Here is a 21717-nt window from a genome sequence, read left to right as displayed (position 1 = left end):
AACACAAACATGGAAACTATGTAGTAGTAAATACTATCTGTGAGCACTGAGGTGCATGCGACCAATAGCACCAGCATGGTATCAAAGAGATATGGGATTGGTAAACTTTTTAAACTGGGAAGTGAAAAGTAATTGCAGAAAGGAGATGAAACCACCACTATAGTAATTCAAAGGTTAAGATTTCTTCATTCCCATCCTCTCAATATAACTAATGAACACACTGACCTGTATCACAGAAATGTTTTTGTTAACTATGATACTGTTCAGGCAGGCTAAGGTGTCCATATAACATAATATTTTTCCTTATTTTTTAAATGTAAAGTTCCCCTTCCCTCTAAATGTTGTGATGGCTTCATCTCGTTTTTGCTGTTAACTCCCATTTTTCCAGTTTAAACAGTTCACCAACCACATATTTGATTCATACCATGCCTGTCGTGTGCAGCTTTAGTGCTCATGAGTAGTATTTAGGTAGTTTTCTTGTTATGCAGCACAGGTGGAACAGTTTTCATGAAATTTATGTAAATATGTAATTTCTCTCCTCCCTCTCAAGATTATAGTGATTTATGGTGTCTGGTCATGATGTCTGTTGGGTTTTTTTTCTTTTTTTTTTCCCCTCGGTCCTTTTTTGTTTTGGTTTTGACATGCACCCTTTGGCTCCGTGACAAAATGGGGGTGAGGATGACATCAGGTGGTTAAGTTATTTTATTTGTAAGTAATGTCCTGGTCTCTCTTTTAATTTGTTTTAATTGATTTTAGAAATTTTAGCCACATAGTACATTATCTGACATTTCGGACCTACGAATCTCCTCAAATTGTTGTATAACAGAATGTTTTCATTATTACAGTTTGCACCAGATGATGCAACTGTAAGTGTTCTAAAACTGGTCATGGAGTAAGCAACTGTTATGCAGTTTCGTCATTTAACAAAATGGATTTATACAGTTGCAGCTGAACTCTTTACTCGTTTAAAAGGTATTGATGATATTCAGGAAAAAAAAAAAATGATGAGGGAGTTGGAATTCACCACTGAGAAAGGGTTCTAAGAGCATTACAATTGCGTAAGATAGAAGGCAGAATTGTGTTCCAATTATATAGGAATGCTGTTAAAGGATCAGTGTTCCAATGTAAAATGCCCAACAAAACACATTGTAGTAGTCCAGTCACACTTTAATACCCCTACTCTGTAGTGAAAATAAATCTTCAAAACCTTCAGTATTGTATCCAAAGTAGTTTTTTTTTTTTAAATGTAAGTGGGGACACAGCAATACTACTAATTATCCCCCGCCTCCTTTTTTAAACTGATTTTATCATCTTTCAATTATTTATTGCACAAGAACTAAACATTGTACAGATGTCATACATATTGCATTTTGAAAAGAAATTCTGAAAGTTTTTTTTACAACATTCGATATGTGAACCATGAGTGACCCAGAAGACGTGTATGAATGTCTCTCGTATGCGCTCCACATTCAATTCACTTACACTGGGACATCCGCTTCTCTTTGCCAGGCACAAGCAACCCGCTGTAACGAATTTGTTGTGCCAGTGGTAAATGGCCTTCCTTATTGGTGGCTTCTTACCGTACTTGGTTCTAAACATCTGTTGAACAGCTGTATCATGCTGTGGCGGTACACATGAAAACAAACTTTCAGGGTTTCTCTTCAAAATGACAAATATTGCATTTTGTCCTAGTGGATCTGTACAATATTTGGTTCTTAGGCAATAAATAATTGAAAGTGTTCCCAGACTTTATGTACACCCAGTTTTGTAGGGAACGTAGCCCCATTGAGCCATCCGTTTATCGTTCCCACTATTTGTGTGTGGTGTAGCTGAGTTTGGACATTTTGTTAGTATCCTTGTGTCATCAGCAGAGAATGCAATTTGTAAAAGACCATTTTTCATTTGTGGTAGATATTTTGCACATATTAAAAACATAAATGAATGGAATACTGAACCTTGTAGGCTGCTTAATTTTGTTTACCGCTGCTTTGAAGTTAATTGTCCTCTTGTAATGTGCTATAAAGTCAGTGTGTTTCCAAGAGTTTTACTTATTATTCCTGCAATGAAGGGTGCAGATGTCAAACTAGAGCATATGTCTTTGCCACATTTTTGCTTGAATCTGTCTTTGCAGAAATGCTCATCCTCCATTCTTGTGAACAGACCACACACAAGGACCTTTTCCTCCAGATGTTCATGATGAAACATGCTAGGTCATTCTCCCTGGTGGTCTTTTGGTATAGGTCTTCTATTCTTGTTAATCTTAATATTAGTTTTGTGGAAGAAGGAGTTAAGCTTACCAGGAGATGTATTATAGGGGTATAAATGTCAGGAAAGTATTTATGGCACCTTACTTTTGAGTTAAGACTGTCCTGGAATAAGGCACTTTGATGAATAGTGTTGCTAGGTGAACCTCTCACATTTTTTAGTTTGTTGAGTGTGTTAATATCACAGTTGCACACATCATTATTTCATTATATGGAAATTGATTGAATTTTTTATATATTGAGTCAGTCACAAGCTTTTTTAGATAATATTATTTCTTACTTGTTTCTTATTTAATTCTCATATAAATGCTGATTGTTTTTTTAAGCATGAACACTTTTCCTTGTGCATGCAGGAAATTGATGTCCATGCAAGTTCTAGGAGCTAAAATTGATTGTAGATACCAGAAAATGCATGTTGTAGGTGCTCTTGTTTGGCATGTACATTTTTAAGGTAGTTGATGATCTGTTCTACTTTTCAGAATACAGGGAACTAATGAGTAAAAAGGTACTTCAGAAAATATTAATATAATTTGGAGAGTACAAGAGGACACACTAATAAAAAAGACTAGCACCATCCGTTTTTGTTTTCATATTAATGCAAAGCGCTGTTATGTATGTCTCAAATGCCATTAATCTAAGATAAACAGTAATTTCCAGAATAGTTACTAGACAGTGCAGAGGAACTCTCTTGAAACCACCATTTAGCATCTGCTTCTCAGTTAGAAGAGGCTGCTACCAACATTATCTGTCCACTGTGTTAAGGTTGGCTGAAATAACATCTAAAGTTGGTCCAGAAGCTAGAAGATGGCAGCCCCATCATTGGACTTGCTTCCTGTTGGCTAGCAACCAACTGGAAGGGCATAATTAATGATTTCAAGTTTTGACCAAGAAATTGTAGGATTTGGTGACACATTGATGACTCAGCTATGAAAAAGGCCAATGCATGAAAAAAGCAATACTCAAAACTTTCAAAATGATGGGAGAAAACATCTACAGTGAATGAGCTTGAAGGAGATCCCAAAATCCATGTTACACTATCACGGCAATGGTGTAAGATCACAAGTTTGACCAATGAAAAGATGGCAGGAGAACTTTCCAATGAGACCATAACAGTTCAAGAGGCCTAACGCTTGGATGGATGATGATGATCCTAATGATTTGCTATCACAACCAGTTTGTTGTGTTTTTTTCCCTTGATTATCTAATGTGAAATGGGTGAACTACAGGGAATGTGTCAATAATGTATCAGCAGTGAGTGTGATATGGCAAAATTTCTTGCATAACTTGAAGAAACAGAGGCAGTTCTAGTCTGAGTGGAAATCTTATGTTAATATGTCTGTACTGCTAAATATCTGAAACTGTCAGCTGACTAATCAATCCCATTTGCAGACTGGCCATCTAACAGCTTCCAGGGGCAACAGCAATTTGATTTCCAGTATCTGTATGTATCTTCTGTACATATATAAAATTAAGTACCCCACCATGGTTGTGTTTGTATGTTCAGGCTATCTCAGGAACTACTGTAGGGATTTTGATACGGTGCTATGCTGAATTAAACTCCTCAATTGCTGTGAAAACAGTCCCACGGCCACGTAGTTTTGAATGGAATCTCCTTTGAATTGTGGTAGCTCGCACAACCTGGTGCTGCAATTGGGCTGTCTTATGTATGTCTACTGTACCTGTAGAGTTCCCCTATTTCTTAAAATTTTGTGTGTCAGAAGGTGCTCTGTACCAATGTTATGTGGCCTAGGATGCTTCATACCAATGTTGTGTGTGTGCAGAGGGTGCAACCTACCAATGTTGTGAGGCGAAGAGTGCTTTGTACCACTTGCATGTGGCAGAAGGTGTTTTGCACCAGTGTTGCATGGCAAAGGGTGCTTTGTAGCAATGTTATATTAGGAAATATGGGAAAGCTAATGCAGGAGATGTAGCTCATACCAGACCAGCACTGGAACTGGCAAGTGGCTGTTGCTCACACCAAATTCCATTTCAGTTGGCTGGTCTATGCCATACTGGCATTACTGCCAGGCATCTGGCAAGTAGCTGTAACTTGCACCATGCTGCGACAGCAGTTGGTTGAACAGGCAAGATATCAGTAGCTCGCAGCTACCATCATTGTCATGAGATGTCACTCAAAATGTCAATTAAATATGTAGTAGACAACATTCATGCTTCCTGGGAACTTTCCTGGTGTATGCTGCTTAAATTGTTTTACACTTAATTTCAAACCCATAAAAACTTTTTTCTTGCTAATGTCCCGCAAAATAATGAAAATAAAAAGTTTGTTACTTGTGACATTTTCACTGTTCATGCAGTAAAACTTCTGCATCAGGCATGATGTTACCAGTAACTCTATTTAAAATGTGTTTTGAAGATGATATCGACAATATCATCCCTTTACAAGCGCAGTGCAATAATGCATTATTAAATATGGAATTTAATATTTCATCTTTCTCTCTGTTTCTTTAGTTTTAACAACTGACTGATTCACATGGGAATGGATGGAAAGTTTTAATCCATTTATTGACTGTGTATAGGACTAGCACTACATAGAATTTACTGAAATATGTTTTGCCTGAATATGGAACTTGTTATGGTCTTCATTCATAACCTTGCTTACAGATGATGCAGTTTTTATAGCATTTAACTTTTTTAAGGTTTTTCCTTCTCCTCGTTGTGTTCTGTCCTCCATCTTATTCCTTGTGTTATTTCACATTCTCACTTTAGTGTATCATTCCCAGCATTTGATGCTCTTGTAGATTGTGTTTTGTTTTATTAAAGGCTCAGTCTGTTTGTAAAACCATAAGTTATCTCCTCATCTCATTGCTCCTTCACAGGTTGCCTCTTCATCACAGGCTTGAAGCAGCTTTCATTTCAGTGGTGATATTCCTGCACAACCTATTTCAAGTCAACTTTTTCATAACTTTTAGAGGCAGCTACCTTTAATTGCAATATTGTGATTAAAAATGGATGTTCGCATGTGAATAATCATTTTTTAAATCAAAACAGACATACACTCATGAGCTACCAGATTGGCAACAAATACTTGGTAGTGTATAACACATCTTTCTTCCCTGGATGGTGATGCTTTACATCAAGAACTTCTTGAGACAACGAAAGCTTTAATCTGTGACTGCTAAACTACCACACACATATAATGGAGATAAGTGGGAGCTAGGTCCAAAGCCTTTTTAAACTGTTGTACATCTTCATAGATACTCTGGAAACCACTATGAAGTGCATGGCAGAAGTTACTTGCTGTTGTACAGCCTGCTGTTGTTACAATATCTTCCTGTTCCAGCTGTGTGTAGAGCATGGAAAGACAGCTACAGGAATACCCATTTGTGTGCCATAATTAGTCTGATGTTGTCTGTCCAGTCCTCGTATCTATCTTCAAGCTTCTGACAGTTCAGATTTTTCAACATTTCCCTGGTGCTCTCCTGCGAGTTAAACAAACCTATGATTATCCGACACAGTTCATTAGCAGTTGGGTGGTGCATTGTCTTGCTGAACGTGCAGGTCATCTGAGGGTTGGTGTAGATAAACCAACAAATGCATATCATGAGACCGAAATTTCCTTTATTGTTTAGCACATGAATATAAAAAACTCCATTTCATTCCTGTAAACATCTCTCACAGGAGAATCCTCCACCACTTGCCTGAATGGTGTCTTGTCGTGCATTATGTGCATTATGTCATGCTCATATTCAGTTACTTATTCCCTACCATAAGTGTGTAAGAATTTGTATTTTGACCCATCAATTCACATGACATTTTTATACATTTTGCATGTCGAGTGACAGTTTTCCTGTGAGTGTGGTATTGTCTTGTGCTGTGCGAGATATGATGGACTGTGGTGTACATACCATGATGTGATGTTGGCTTCCATAAACCACAGTCAGTAGGTGGTACTGATTGTTGATGTCCAGTATTGAACTGACAAGCGAGTTGCAGTGCTGTGGCCTGCCTATGTTCTCTTACAGTCTGAGATCATCAGTGACAACTTGCCATCAAGTCATTGTTGCTCTTGCCATTGAGCTCTTAGCAGTGACAGTTTTGTCTGTACTGAAGTACTTTCTGGTGATGATACTCAAGGTACTCTCATTGCATTACATGGAGTCATATGTAAAGGCCAATACCCACACAACCAATCAGTGGATATCCAAGATCTCAGTGCTGTCAAATGAGCTGATATTGCACATCTTGTCTCTCCTGTGTTTGACTGTCATTGACTGCATTTCTTCCTGCACATATTCACTTACTTATTTTCTACCATAAGTGTGTAACAATTTGTAATTTGACCCATCAGTTCACATGTTGTTTTTATGCACTTCACGTGTCCAGTGACAGTTTTCCTGCAAGTGTGGAATGGAGGCATGTTAGTAGTGTGACACACTAAACTGTTCCATTTGCCATAATGACAGGAACATTCTCTCTCCAACACAGGAGCTGTCTCTAAATCATTCACTCACAAATATATTTGACTTAGGATGATACTGACTCCACAAAACACAGTTTGTTTTTATACTACAAGTAATCAAGTTGATGTGATTAATATAAGGAAATCTAATATATGTTAACGTGGTTCATACTTAATGGTTTCATATCATCAAGTGCTGTTCTCACTAACAATTAAATTTCTTGTATGCATACATTTACATGTTATGGTATGTCAAACATAAGATAGAAGTGAGTTAAACATGTTTGTTGCTTTTCAAAGAAGCAGTGAATATCTCAAAGTAATGATGTGAAACTTCATTGGAATATAGAAGAACGTCTTAAATAGCCATAGTAGTGAGTAATCAATTAGCAGTTACAAGACACGAATAAATGAGAGCAGATTTGTAGAATGCAGTGATATTATTAAGAATGTATTCATCAGTTTGTTGTAACTGATGCATAAGAACATGTACAATATAGGAAAAAGTATAGTAAAAATATCAGTGTATAAAGAGGAGAATAATTATTAACACCTGAACATTGAAACTGTTTTGTGCAGAGGACTAGTATACAGTGGTAATGTAATTTATGAGATTGTGTACATGGGGAGCCAATGAAACAAAAATAATGAGAATAATAGAAAAGAAAATGTCAGAATTTTTTCATATGTAATGAAGATATTCGAAACTGATAGTTTTAGACCAAAAGTTATCGGAGAAATTGTATTAAAAAGTGTAATACACAGAAAATTATCTGAAGCCCTCACACCCCCCCCCCCCCCCCCCCAAAAAAAAAATTTCTTAAAGGGTAACACCAATGTAATGGCCTAAAAAAACAGTGTTTCTTGACAACTTTTTTTTGGGCATAAGAAATAATACACTCCTGGAAATGGAAAAAAGAACACATTGACACCGGTGTGTCAGACCCACCATACTTGCTCCGGACACTGCGAGAGGGCTGTACAAGCAATGATCACACGCACGGCACAGCGGACACACCAGGAAACGCGGTGTTGGCCGTCGAATGGCGCTAGCTGCGCAGCATTTGTGTACCGCTGCCGTCAGTGTCAGCCAGTTTGCCGTGGCATACGGAGCTCCATCGCAGTCTTTAACACTGGTAGCATGCCGCGACAGCGTGGACGTGAACCGTATGTGCAGTTGACGGACTTTGAGCGAGGGCGTATAGTGGGCATGCGGGAGGCCGGGTGGACGTACCGCCGAATTGCTCAACACGTGGGGCGTGAGGTCTCCACAGTACATCGATGTTGTCGCCAGTGGTCGGCGGAAGGTGCACGTGCCCGTCGACCTGGGACTGGACCGCAGCGACGCGCTGATGCACGCCAAGACCGTAGGATCCTACGCAGTGCCGTAGGGGACCGCACCGCCACTTCCCAGCAAATTACGGACACTGTTGCTCCTGGGGTATCGGCGAGGACCATTCGCAGCCGTCTCCATGAAGCTGGGCTACGGTCCCGCACACCGTTAGGCCATCTTCCGCTCACGCCCCAACATCGTGCAGCCCGCCTCCAGTGGTATCGCGACAGGCGTGAATGGAGGGACGAATGGAGACGTGTCGTCTTCAGTGATGAGAGTCGCTTCTGCCTTGGTGCCAATGATGGTCGTATGCGTGTTTGGCGCCGTGCAGGTGAGCGCCACAATCAGGACTGCATACGACCGAGGCACACAGGGCCAACACCCGGCATCATGGTGTGGGGAGCGATCTCCTACACTGGCCGTACACCACTGGTGATCGTCGAGGGGACACTGAATAGTGCACGGTACATGCAAACTGTCATCGAACCCATCGTTCTACCATTCCTAGACCGGCAAGGGAACTTGCTGTTCCAACAGGACAATGCACGTCCGCATGTATCCCGTGCCACCCAACGTGCTCTAGAAGGTGTAAGTCAACTACCCTGGCCAGCAAGATCTCCGGATCTGTCCCCCATTGAGCATGTTTGGGACTGGATGAAGTGTCGTCTCACGCGGTCTGCACGTCCAGCACGAACGCTGGTCCAACTGAGGCGCCAGGTGGAAATGGCATGGCAAGCCGTTCCACAGGACCACATCCAGCATCTCTACGATCGTCTCCATGGGAGAATAGCAGCCTGCATTGCTGCGAAAGGTGGATATACGCTGTACTAGTGCCGACATTGTGCATGCTCTGTTGCCTGTGTCTATGTGCCTGTGGTTCTGTCAGTGTGATCATGTGATGTATCTGACCCCAGGAATGTGTCAATAAAGTTTCCCCTTCCTGGGACAATGAATTCACGGTGTTCTTATTTCAATTTCCAGGAGTGTACTTGAGGCAATTACTGAGCATATATTTAAGTATAGGACAAAGAATTTTTGTCAGAAAATCTTACAAAATGGCAACACTGCAGCAGTTCTCCCGAGGCAGTTGAATTTGAAGTGATCTGTTGCATGTGTTATAACTGGTGCCAATTGGAATCTGGAAAAAAGGAAAAAAAAAGTCTATGTACTCTACATGCAGCTCGTCAACCATGTAGGGGATTTTAGAAATACTATTTTTGTGTGATTGGTGAATGAATAAAGTCATTCAATTTTCACCAAAAACGGTCTTTTTTAATAAATGTTGTTTAAATTAACTAATTGAAAATCTAGGCATTCCACTTTGAAGTGTTATTTCAAAATTGTGGTTAAATGTTTGAATAAAAAGACTGAAAATTGAAACTTCCTGGCAGATTAAAACTGTGTGCCGGACCGAGACTCGAACTCTGGACCTTGTTTTTCGCTGGCAAGTGCTCTACCAACTGAGCTATCCAAGCACGACTCACGCCCCGTCCTCACAGCTTTACTTCTGCCAGTACCTCGTCTCCTACCTTCCAAACTTAACAGAAGCTCTCCTGTGAACCTTGCAGAACAGTCCGGCACACAGTTTTAATCTGCCAGGAAGTTTCATATCAGCGCACACTCCGCTGCAGAGTGAAAATCTCATTCTGGAAACATCCCCTAGGCTGTGGCTAAGCCATGTCTCCGCAGTATCCTTTCTTTCAGGAGTGCTAGTTCTGCAAGGTGCGCAGGAGAGCTTCTGTTAAGTTTGGAAGGTAGGAGACGAGGTACTGGCAGAAGTAAAGCTGTGAGGACAGGGCGTGAGTCGTGCTTGGGTAGCTCAGTTGGTAGAGCACTTGCCCGCGAGTGGCAAAGGTCCTGAGTTCGAGTCTCGGTCCAGCACACAGTTTTAATCTGCCAGGAAGTTTCATATCAGCGCACACTCCGCTGCAGAGTGAAAATCTCATTCCGGAGACTGAAAATTGTTGGAGTTTGCTGCATGCCATTTCGAAAATTCATATTCCAAGAGAAACATGTTTGAAGTTTCGAAAAGTGTTACAGATACGAACAAATGAAAAAATGCTACTTTTAGAAAAACTCTTGCCATTAATGTGCTATCCCAGCACTGACCTGTTGTAGTGTTGCCATTCCAATCAAAATCATACCCACTAGTATATTATAGAAAGACTGAAAAAATTTGTCATTGCAATTCCATGAATGCACAAAACTTCCCAATGCTTTGGCCCTGCTCCAAGCAGGGGCATTGCTAGGATGATGCGATGGTTGATTTCATATGCACTCTGTATAAAGTTAATACTTGCTACAACATCTCTTGAGCAGTTTGGATAAACAGTAATTACTGGGAAACCTAAGTCTTGAGGATTTTGTTGTTCCAATGTGATGTCAGCATTGCACATTTTACATTTCACTTGTTGAGCTGGTAGAAAAATTTATTATTCTAATGCTCAATCTGTAATTTACATCAAAATCCTGGTCGTTGTCTGTCAGTTTCTTAGCAGGGTCACTGAATACTTCTGAACTGCTCTCAGCCTCATATCTATTCATTGGACACTTTGATGACATACTGCTTCAACGCTGCATTGAGTATGAAGTTTTCTTGCCTTTTATGCCCAAGTACATTTTCTTACCAATCATTCTTACTTGAAAGACAAAGCTATATACTGTAAGATCAAAAATAAACAATCAGCGGTCAATATTGCACACAAAAATCGAGGTTTGAAGTGAAAAGATAGCTTTTTTGTACATGTACTGACACTTGCTGATGCCAAGCTAATGTATTATTGTTTTGAATTGCTTCAGACTATACCTAGACACAACAGGGGGTATCTAGTTGATGCAGGTAGGCTGTTTTGGGTCATCTGAGTGCTAGAGGAGATCCTTGGAATTTCATAGCACAAAATTTTTTCAGGGGTTAGACTTTTTACCTCATATTTTAGAAGGTTCGAAGCATCTTTTAAACCAACAAAAGAATGGTTCTATGAAAATGGTGTTACCCCTTAAGCTGTCAATGGAGGGTGAAGAAAAAAGTAGGAATTGTTTGTGGAGATGAATCTTTAATATTTTGTAAGTATTGTACTGAGAATATTAGTCATTTTAGTACATGTGAAAAGCTGAAGGTTTCATTTGAGAGTCAGACAACATGATGGACCCTTGAACTGTGGAGCAGTGAAATTGGATTTGAAGTAAAATCTATCTGTTCAGAACAAAGCAATTGCTCATAAGTTTTTGTCAGCAAACTAGTGTAACAAACAGTTAAAGTGAAATTCTATGAGGAAAAACAAAACTCTTATGACAGAAAATACACTCACAACATATATTTAAAAGTACTTCAGGATTTGTACCAAAAATTCTTTATTATTCCACCAGAAACAAATATAGTTTAACCTCATGGGTTTTGGTCAGATCTAGAAAGCATTGCTTGTGATGCAGATGAAAATGAAGAAATGTTGCTTGGTTTTATTATGGAATCTTGTATTGGTGCTCATTGATATTCAAAATACCATTACTGTAAAAGTTCTGTTGTAGATGATTCAGATTATTAATTATTTTGTTTTCCCTGAAAGCTCTCTGTGATAAGAAATTTATTGAGAAGCAATAGGTAGTTCATCTACAAAACAATTTTTATGAGGAATTTTGTAGGTAGATGGGCATGAAGGAAGAGAAAAATGTAGAAGCAGCTGGAGATAGGAACACATGCTAGGCAAGGAGAGGCTAGAGAAATAAGATAAGGTGCCTCATGCATAAGAAATTGAAGAAGTCAGTTCAAATATTTTTCTGGATTGTAGTCCCTAACCCTCAACCAACCAACCAACCAATCAGTCTGCATTGCACAAATGTCATAACACTTATTATTGCAGTATGAAACAAGGGTGTCTAACTCCAGTTATTACCATCTTCAGTACAGTAAAACTCTAGGTTATCACAGGCTGAAATTATTTGGAGCCAGATGGAGTCACATTACATTGCTGCGAACCAGAACTACGGTTCAAGGTTCTAGCGCAAGTGTCGCACTCAACCACTTGAGTGTTACGAACAGTGCAGTAAAACAGAATTGCTGTCTGTGGTTTTAGTAGAAGTGTTTAACTTTTGCTGTATTCCGATCTGTCATGAGGTGTCAAGTGTGTTTCTGTTTGTTTGGGTGACAGTGATGAGTCCATTGAAGTGTTGCTTTTGCATCGTTACAGATGAGTATGGGATAAAAGGAAGGGAGTGTGTAATTACATGACAATACATACCCCATGACAGCTGAAGCTCACAATTCAGTGGGCAGAAAATGAATAACAGTATCACATGCTGTCCCTCTGCATGAATGACTATGGAGAGATTTGATTTGACTGCAGGCTGCTGGCACAAAATCTTTAAAGAGTTTGATCCCACGAGCTTTCCTCATCTTTGCAGTCAAATATTGCTGATGGAAAATTTTTTCCTGGAAATGTATTATAATTTGTTTTTAGATAATGTTATGCCTAAACATACCTCTTCAAAGCAAAGCAGGAAACAAAACGAATAATCTACAGAAGATGGAAAAAACTATTCACAAACAGTTTCTTGAGAAATGTTTTGTGTATGCTACACATCTAACAATAACTATGCTTTGGTATAGCATTATAGCAGTCGTCATGAATGTCATGTTACACTAGTAGCTTGTTTGTTTCAAAGCAAGTGATGAAGAATTTCTTAGCCCATTGCAAGTGTCACCTGTGACTTTTCAGAATAACTTTAGTAATTTGCATGTGTCACATCTACTTTCATGCTGAAACTCGATACAAACAACAAAGCACATGGGTAGTGCCAGCATTACACGAGGAATGTGGAGCTTGCTCCCCCTGCACAGCTCCTTTCCCTGTGGCTGCGTATGTATTGGGTGGAGCTCACTTCCTTTGCTCCCTGCACCACCTTATGTCAGCAGTGAAGAGAAGTTTGGCATATTATTTGTTTGTATCTTTCAGAGCTGGTATAGAGTTTCTAATTTGCAGCAGAGATAATCTTTTCTTCATGTGTTACAGCTGTGGTACATTTTATTTGTTGTCTGTGAATATGGCTACTCATGGTGAAACATTCAAATAACTTATGAGAATGCAGCTGGGTGACATCTTCCACAACTGTAGAACACATCACCTGGCTGCATTCCCATTAGTCGTCTGAACACTTTGTATGCTGGAGGAGCTTAAGTTTCACAACTGTACAACAGATTATTGTGCAGATATATGAAAAAGTGGGGAACATCATCTGATGTCATTTGAAAAAATTGGACCGGAATTTCATAAGATTAACTAAACTCAAAAGATCATAATACCCTGAGCATTCAATACTGGTATGGAATGACTAATTTGTATACTGTTCACAGGGAAAAACTACACACACATTACTGGCTCTAAAGGTAGCAGTGTTGTGAAATAATTGTTAATGTGTCAGGTAGATGTCTTGAGCAGATAACAGAACAGGCAGTATTAGAGGGAAATATTGTAGGTCTTTGACTACAAAACAGGCAGACAGTACAATGATTAATGCATCAGATGCACGTCTCAGAGTAACAAGATTCAGGTTCCCATCTGGCCATCCAGGTATTACATCGTTTTGCAAAATCAGTTAAGGCTACTGCCGAGATGATTCTTTTGGAAATGACATTTTAGAATTCCTTCATCATCTTTGTGCAGTCCGAGATTGTGCTGCATTTCTAATGACAGCATTGTCAGTGCAGGGCAATTTCGATAGTATTCATTCTCTGCCACCCTTTTGATCAAGCTATTGATTTTTCCCGCCTCCCATTTTCTATATATTTCTGTGATGATTTTATTCTTTGCTTATCTAGTGTTATCTGATACAATGTATCTGTCTAATTTTCACCACTTCTTTATTACACTGGTGTGTGTGTGTGTGTGTGTGTGTGTGTGTGTGTGTGTGTGTGTGTGTTTGTGTGTGTGTGTTTGTCTGTGTGTAGGTGGGTGGGCACATGCACACTCCGCTCTCACTTCCTCTAATTACTGAACTGATTCTCGAGTATAAAAAATGTCAACTGAAATGGCATTCACCTTTCATAACCAAACTGGATTGTTACACTAGCTTTTGAATTTGGAAATGGAATGTGGTTGGAGAGCATTTGACATATGCCACAATGTTATGTACTACGGTATTCTAAGATGATAGGGAGGAACATATTGCAGTGACTCTTGTAACTATCCTCTAGCTCTTTGTGTGTGGTAGCTCTGATTTAGTTCAGATGTTAGTTACAAATCCCTTAGATGTTCCTCTTGATAGGAGGGTTACTTCTAGCTTTGATAATTAATTTATGTATATTCGTATTTGTAAGTCCAGGGATCATATGTGCTTAGGACTGAATTACTGTAGGCATATGACATAAATGAATAATTAACAGTTGTATTACCATACTACATTAGTAGTCTGTGAATTTAACTGCAATAGAATAGATTTTGATGTGATCATGTGTATTTTCTTTCGTTTACAGATGATATACTTATGCACTTATAGCTGAAAATTTATCATTAATATTACCTCCTGGAAGAAATTCCTCTAACTTTACATACATATCTTCTGAAAAAATCTTTTCATTTATTTGATTGCAGTCAATATTTCTTTGATATATTCATCTCCTTCTTTCAGTTAAATGAAATTGATTCTGTATTTTTTTTAAATGAACAGGATGGTTATAATTAAACTTTTGCTACTTCAGAGGGCCTCATGAAAAACGGATAATTGTAGGACAATGAAACTTTGTGGAACATTTGTGAGGACATGCAGAAGTGAAATAACAAATAAATATTTCAAAGAAACACAGTTTATTCTCCACATGAGATGGTACCATTGCTAATTGCAAACAATATTTACGTTTCAGGCTAAAAACATTACTCAGTGGGATGATCATCTGTTGCCACAACATCCTGGAACCACACTGGAGATACTCTTTCAAAATTTTTCATAGTACTTTTCAAATGGTGGACCATGGAATATTCAGCTGTCATGACATAGTTCGTGCACGCTTGAAGATCACACATTGTGTCCAACATTCTCAGCCAAGGCAACAGTAACTTCTTCAACCACTCGTGGCACAATTGCCTGTTATCCTCTCCCAGGAACTATTCCCAGATCGCCAGTTAATTTGAACTTATGAATCATGTTCTTCAACCTCGGTGCAGAAAGAGGACTTCCCCATATTCTTTAATGCTTTTATACTTGTGAACAACAGCAGCACCATTGCTGTTGATAAAACAGTTTTATGAGTAAAGTCCTGGTCATCTTGTCCAGACTCATGTTGTCTTTGTTCAACTGTAACACACACTGACACTTGCATTTCAGTGTTATGTCACAGTACCAGTCCAGGCACCTAAGATCAAGTCATGATGCTAACACTACTGACAAGGCAAATTCTGCAGTGTTCAATCTGAACACACACACACACACACACACACACACACACACACACACACACACACACACAAAGTGATGATAGTGATGAAATTCTTTTTTCTATTACCACTATGTTACGAATTGAATGGAAATCCACAACATTTTGACTAAATCCAGCTACAATAAAAATGAGAAACAGTATTCTTTTATACAAATGAAATGCATTTGTCAGCTGGTCAGCACATTCACTGAAACTGAGTCTAGTGTGTTGCCCACAATCCTATCACTTGAACTGCCATCACTGCTTTATTAAAGGTTGCAAAACTCATCCTTTCCAGGTGTTGGCTGCTAGCTACTGTACTTATCCAAATGATGTTACATTTAACACAATAAGAGTGACTAAAAATTCCTTTCATTATTTTAAATTGTTGCATAAATTCATAGAAAAGATAGGGAATTTGACTAAACAGGCTCCTAGGAGGCTCTTCAAATGTCCAGCTACTAATGAATGGTCCCTATTACTTACACAGCATTAAGAGTAATTCAAGCTCTAAAGGCAAATGGTAGAGTTATCCAACCATAAGACCAGCAGACACTGCTCTTTACAGCCGATGATTTGCAATGCAAACTACACTGTATCAAACAACTATTGGATATTCCTCTAGTTTCATTTGATCTTTCTTTGACCCACCCTGAGTTACTCCTAAAATTATAATCCTTATGTGATCATTAAAGATTAGTGCAACTTTTATTCTTTGCTTAGTCTTGTGTTCAAATGCTAAAATCTTAGTCAAATTCGGTTACTATACCGTTCTGTAAAATTACCAATGTTCAGAACTCCATTAAATTATAATTGAACATACTCCATAGACCAGAATTTATCACTGATTTTGCATGTCTTTAAAGAACCCTATAAAGTTGACTCACCCCTTAGGTGTTTGTTGCTTCAGACAGATCTGGATCAATATCTCAACTGAAACTGTGGTCAGCTCAATACCAAAAGCTCAACTACTCTGCACCTGAGCCAATACTAAAACAATATGAAATCATTTATTGTTGATAAAAGAATGACATTTTAGCATTTTTAACAATAGTTGTTTTGTAGTGGATGGCTTTCGTTGTATATCTTGGCAGCCGACTTCTCTATTGCATGTGATGATTTTCTACTGAGTTTATGCCTTGCTGTTACACTTTAATGTCTGTATTCATTTCACTTCTCCATTTTAGATCTGAAACATAAATATGCGCTCATACTAATGCAATATTAATGACTTATCATTGTTTTGTAATTGAGGTAGTGGGACAATTTTTCTCATGGCGAATACCATTCCACTTTGGGCTGTCGCACTAAGGCAAGGAAAATGAAAAAAACTTTTGAATGGAGTGTGTAGGAGAAGAAGGTATTGGTCGAATTAGAAAAGGGCGAATTTGAGAGTTTATTTTATGAAAGATACAAGGAGATCAAGATAAAACAGCTGCACTATATTTGTTTTCACTAGTAGTGTTTGCTGTACATAAACGTGACAGTTTATTGCTTTATTCCAACACACGACACAGTGCTCTTAACAATTTTACATGCACATAGTGTTTTTATGTGTTTTATATCACCTTCACATAGTACAAGGTTGACATTTTGCTATGTGTTTGGTTTACTTCTCACAATCTTTCAATCCCTTTCTTGTTTTATAGCAAGGAAAAATTACTGATTAGAATATGTTTACTATTTGAATATGACTGTAAAAACTAGGCCATTTATAAATTGGCAAAAAATTTGGGGAGGGGGGGATATTAGAGACAAAAGAATATAAGGGAAAAAATTACTTAAACGGTGAAACTGAAGTGGCAGCAACTAGAAGACAATTATTGTATATATAGAATATTCTGACTGTAAACAATAGCCTAAAATGAAACTTGCACTAGCTGACAATGGAAGAAATATCATCTCAGCAGATTAAAAAGCAGCATTTGACTTACAGTAGTTCAAAGAGAGACAAAATAATGTTTTCCAGAAATGACTGAAAAGACTGACAAACAATAAAATGTTTCTGAAGCTGATAAGTTTACGGTACCATTGAGGCAAAGGAAGAGGTGAAAAGTAAGAAAAGGTAAGGGAAAACTATAGGTGCTGGAGGAAACAAAAATGGCTCCAGGTCATGAATAAAAAGAGAGACAAAGTTTAGGAAGTTGTCATAAGTGCTGAAAAAAGTATGTGGTGGTAAGGAAATTTTCGCAATACTGTGCAGAAAAGTCATTCTGGACATGAACAAAGAGAATTTCAATGGGATAGAATGAGATATAATCAGTGAACAAACACATTGTTACTGTCTGTTTCATTGTGTATTGTTCTTTTTCATGAGCAACTCTACTGGATGATTTCCTTGTATAATAAAATAAAAAAATTTTTTTTCGTTACCCTTCCCACTCTTTTTTCCATTCTTACATGTAAAGAAACTTGAGTTTCCAAAAGCCAGCAGTCAGTTTGTTCATCAGAGTGATACTGTTCACCTGTTAGTGCCTATCTGTATGGTAAGTAAACATATGTTTTCTGGCTTTATGTTGCACCACAGAGCAATTTCGAACACATCTATTTTCATTGTAAGGTCATTGTCACTTCAGTAATTAATGTCATTTACACCAATGTCAGTTTTATAAGTTTGTGCTTGTATACTAAGGGGAATATAAAGGAAACGCCATACATTTGCTTGGTTATTATATGGTTCATTCGTCAAAGCAGAGAAGAGAAAGTGGAAAACATATTCATCCAAAAGTTATAACTCGTGCTTCAACAACTGATTCATTTTGAATTAACAAATACAGCTTCTGTAGCTAATCTTGCTAACACATCCTAGCGTCCACTCTAGAGTTTGGTTTGAATTCTAATGGTAGCAGAAATTTCAGTCACCAAAATTTGGTTGAGAGGACCTGACTTGCAATTGCTGGTCACTAGATTGTGTGCCATTGTTATGGGGCAAATGCCAAGGCCGTTTGTAGTCTCTCATGGAGTAGGGGTCACCAGCATACTGATAATGTGTCACCAGATGGGGACGTTAAGCTAGATGTGCACCTTGGTCTTATTCAAGAGGGGTGGGTTATGGAGTTGCATTAAGTTATCCTCTCTCACACCTCTTAATTTCTGTGCCCTTCTTTAACAACAATACAAATACGACACTGCACTGAACGAATACTCACCACAGTCGTCTATGTGGCAAAGGTACATAATCACAGTTCATTGAGAGGTAATAGGAAAGCACCAGTAAACCACCTCCATCAAGAGACTCAGAACATAGCACTGCGGGATTCAGTGTGTAGTGTACAATCGAGTGAAGAGTGACTCTGGGATCTGCTTTCTGTTATTTATATGCTTGGGGCAAAGCTAGATTTCATTTCATCATTGCATTTTTAAGTGCCAAATACGTGTAGTAACTCTTCTATTCCCCTTTTCCTAAAATGAATAAAAACATAATTAAATGCAAGTCCACAAAATGTTTACTTTGTAAATAGTAACAGCAACAATCATAATAATTGGTGTTGTTATTTTGATTGTGATTAAGCAATTTATCTTATGAATAGAAAACTTTTGCATTTATCATTTAATGTTAGAACTCAAATTCGTGTAGCTCTTAACTACATTACTTTAACCCAGTATGTGGTTTTTGTGATTAAAGGAAATTATGATTGTCATTGTGGGTGGTTTTCCGAAACATTGTGTTCTGCAGAATTTGCAGGTGGCAGTTTTCACAGTAGTATATAAAAGGTCCTAGGATCTGAATGGATTCAGATGCAATTTTTATAACTGAATAGCTGAAAAATATGATTTTTTTGTCATTTTTTATGACAGAAAATAACTCTTAAATCATAAGAAATGTCATTGTGACTAATTAGTGTGCTATTGAATGGGGGGGGGGGATGGTTGAAAGTAATGCTTTTACATTTGAGTACCAATATATAATTTATTTATTCACCAAAAGTTGAACTCTGCTTTAAGTAATATAGATAAGCACAATTAGTCTTCGGTAATAGCTGTAGCTAGTGTGATCAGTAGATCCAGGGGCCCAATTTTGTATTCTTAGTTTTGTCATGCCATTTGGATGTCACTCAAGCACAGCAACAGACAGTGCCAAAATTATCATCTCAATTACACCATGTCTGAATATATAAAGAAACTTTCAAATATCAGTAGCGCGATAATAGCAATGTATTTTGAATATTTACTGCCATTTGATTTACTGAAGTTCGGCAAATTAAAGATTTTCAGAAGATAAATATGTATTGCTGCTACTTTTCTGATTTGTAGGTGGCCTGTAGGTATTTATGCTTTATGCTCTTTGCCAGAAATTGGAAAAGATACTTACATCAGCTGAGAAGCTACTCTATTTATTTATGCTCTATTAGTTAATTTGTCAAGACTATTGGTTGCATGTATGTGCCCTCTGAGTTAAACAGATAAATGTGCATCAATCTAGCCTGTACATCAGAATGTAAAATTTGTATTAAAGTAATAGATTATGTACATTTTTACTTAATTCTGTAATGCCCATTTATAAAAGCTGTCCTTGCTCTTGACAGGTTGTTCTAATTGCACTTTTTTGTTGAAAACTGAGAGCACTTGTTAGTTCCGGTTCTGTGCAAAAGATTACCAGTAAAAAGCATGCAAAGTTTGAAATTTCTTCTTGAAAAGAAAAATGTAGAACAGAAGCAGAGAGCTTCTATAATGTGTATGTGGGCACCTAGTATGAACTGGTGGCATGCGTGCTGCTTATTCCCTTCCTCTTCTCGTCCCCAGGTCTCAGTCGTTCCGACATTCGAGCTCGGTCCACTCGAGTGTAGTGAACGTGGGGACCAGTTTATCAGCTCATCCTTTGTTACCACTGGGGGATAATGCTGTCGGTAGGTGCCACACTGCATGTTTCAATTAACACTAATGATATCCCTGTTCTCAACAGGTATCCAGTATGTCCCCACATACTATCAGAATTTTTGTTTAATGTTTGTGTTTAAATCCTGAAATTTTACTTACTTACTTTAATCCTTGAATGTTTTTATGTGGTTCATTGCATCATTTTGTGAATGTAATAATTTACATTGTGTCAGTATATGTATGTAGTTCATGAATGCTTGTATTACTTTTATTTTCAAGTGAATGCATCTGTTACATTAATACATAGCTTTAGCAGATAGGTTATTTGACTGTTACCTTCCTTTCATGGTCTGTAAAGAAGTGTTTTTCATCTGATTCATGTTTTGTTACTTTTTATTTTCTCAGTTGTTACCTTTACATTTTAAGCATGTTTTATCTATGAATACTGTTGACTATTGAAGGGAAATGAATTTCTTTTTTTCTTTTTGCATTTTTTGGTTGTGTCTTGTGAATATTCATACACAGTTTTTACTTATATTTATCTGCTCTGAAAAAATTGTTCTCTCACCGCTGCCTTGATAATCACGGAGAGGTTTCTGTAGAATTTTCTAGAAGAGAAAGTAGTAATACCTAAACATAACTACGTGACATTAATGAAGTCTGTTCATTCTGACATTTTCTATTGTTACAAAATAGCATTATTACTTAGTAACCTTAAACAATCTTACATTCAGGATCATCTAGGAAATGAGGAGAGAATACCATTAAAAAACAGACTATTAGTATTTGAGGTAAATTGCATAGGAAGGCATACAGTATGTTATAGATCTTGATCTCAGAATCGGGAAAATACTCAGATAACAATCAGCCAATATTGTTGCAGGAGTAATTGTGAATTCAGAGGTGCTACTGTTTGTGGGGCTAGTTGTGTGTCCTGCAGTGCTTGAGTGCCGTGCTTAATTGGCATGACAACTAATTCACACTAAAATTGCTTTCATTATCAAATTAATAATTTGTGCCAGGTTAGGCACTAAAATGCATACTGTATTTAACAGTACGACACTATTGTATTTATAATGTGACTCCTGAATATATTTTCATACTAGTTACTTTTAAAAATTTTTTTCGCCATATGTTTCAAATTTGTGTCTATAGAATGATTATATATGTGTAGTGATGATGTATAATATTTCAGTTACGGTACTGGCCTTGTTACTTCTTCTTTTGTTGCTGGTACTGCTAAAGGCTGTTATGGAGTAAATTTGAGTTTGTGTATAGTCTAAGGGTAATGATGCAGTTTAACCCCATGTATAACTTTATGTTTGTCAGTATCACTGTGGTTTGTTGGTTTGGAAAACTACTTATTTTTAAATAGAAAGTAATGTTTGGGAACAGACAGTAGCGTAAACTCGAATGACTTGTTTCAGAAGTAGTGAAAATACATTTTAAGGACAGCCAAACTTCAATAGCTTGCATT

General features: G+C 37.8%; 1 protein-coding gene across 1 annotated transcript in view; it reads left to right on the top strand.

The window, feature by feature from the left end:
* LOC126458053 (FERM, ARHGEF and pleckstrin domain-containing protein 1) overlaps positions 1-21717 on the top strand; it is a 761742-nt gene that overhangs the window by 583122 nt on the left and 156903 nt on the right. The window contains exon 10 of the mRNA XM_050094851.1: positions 20166-20269. Within this exon, the coding sequence (XP_049950808.1) occupies positions 20166-20269 (104 nt within the window). The remainder of the gene's footprint in view (positions 1-20165; positions 20270-21717) is intronic.

This window comes from Schistocerca serialis, chromosome 2 (genome assembly GCF_023864345.2).
Source record: "Schistocerca serialis cubense isolate TAMUIC-IGC-003099 chromosome 2, iqSchSeri2.2, whole genome shotgun sequence".
Lineage (NCBI taxonomy): Eukaryota > Metazoa > Arthropoda > Insecta > Orthoptera > Acrididae > Schistocerca > Schistocerca serialis.
This window is presented reverse-complemented; position numbering and strand designations above follow the sequence as displayed.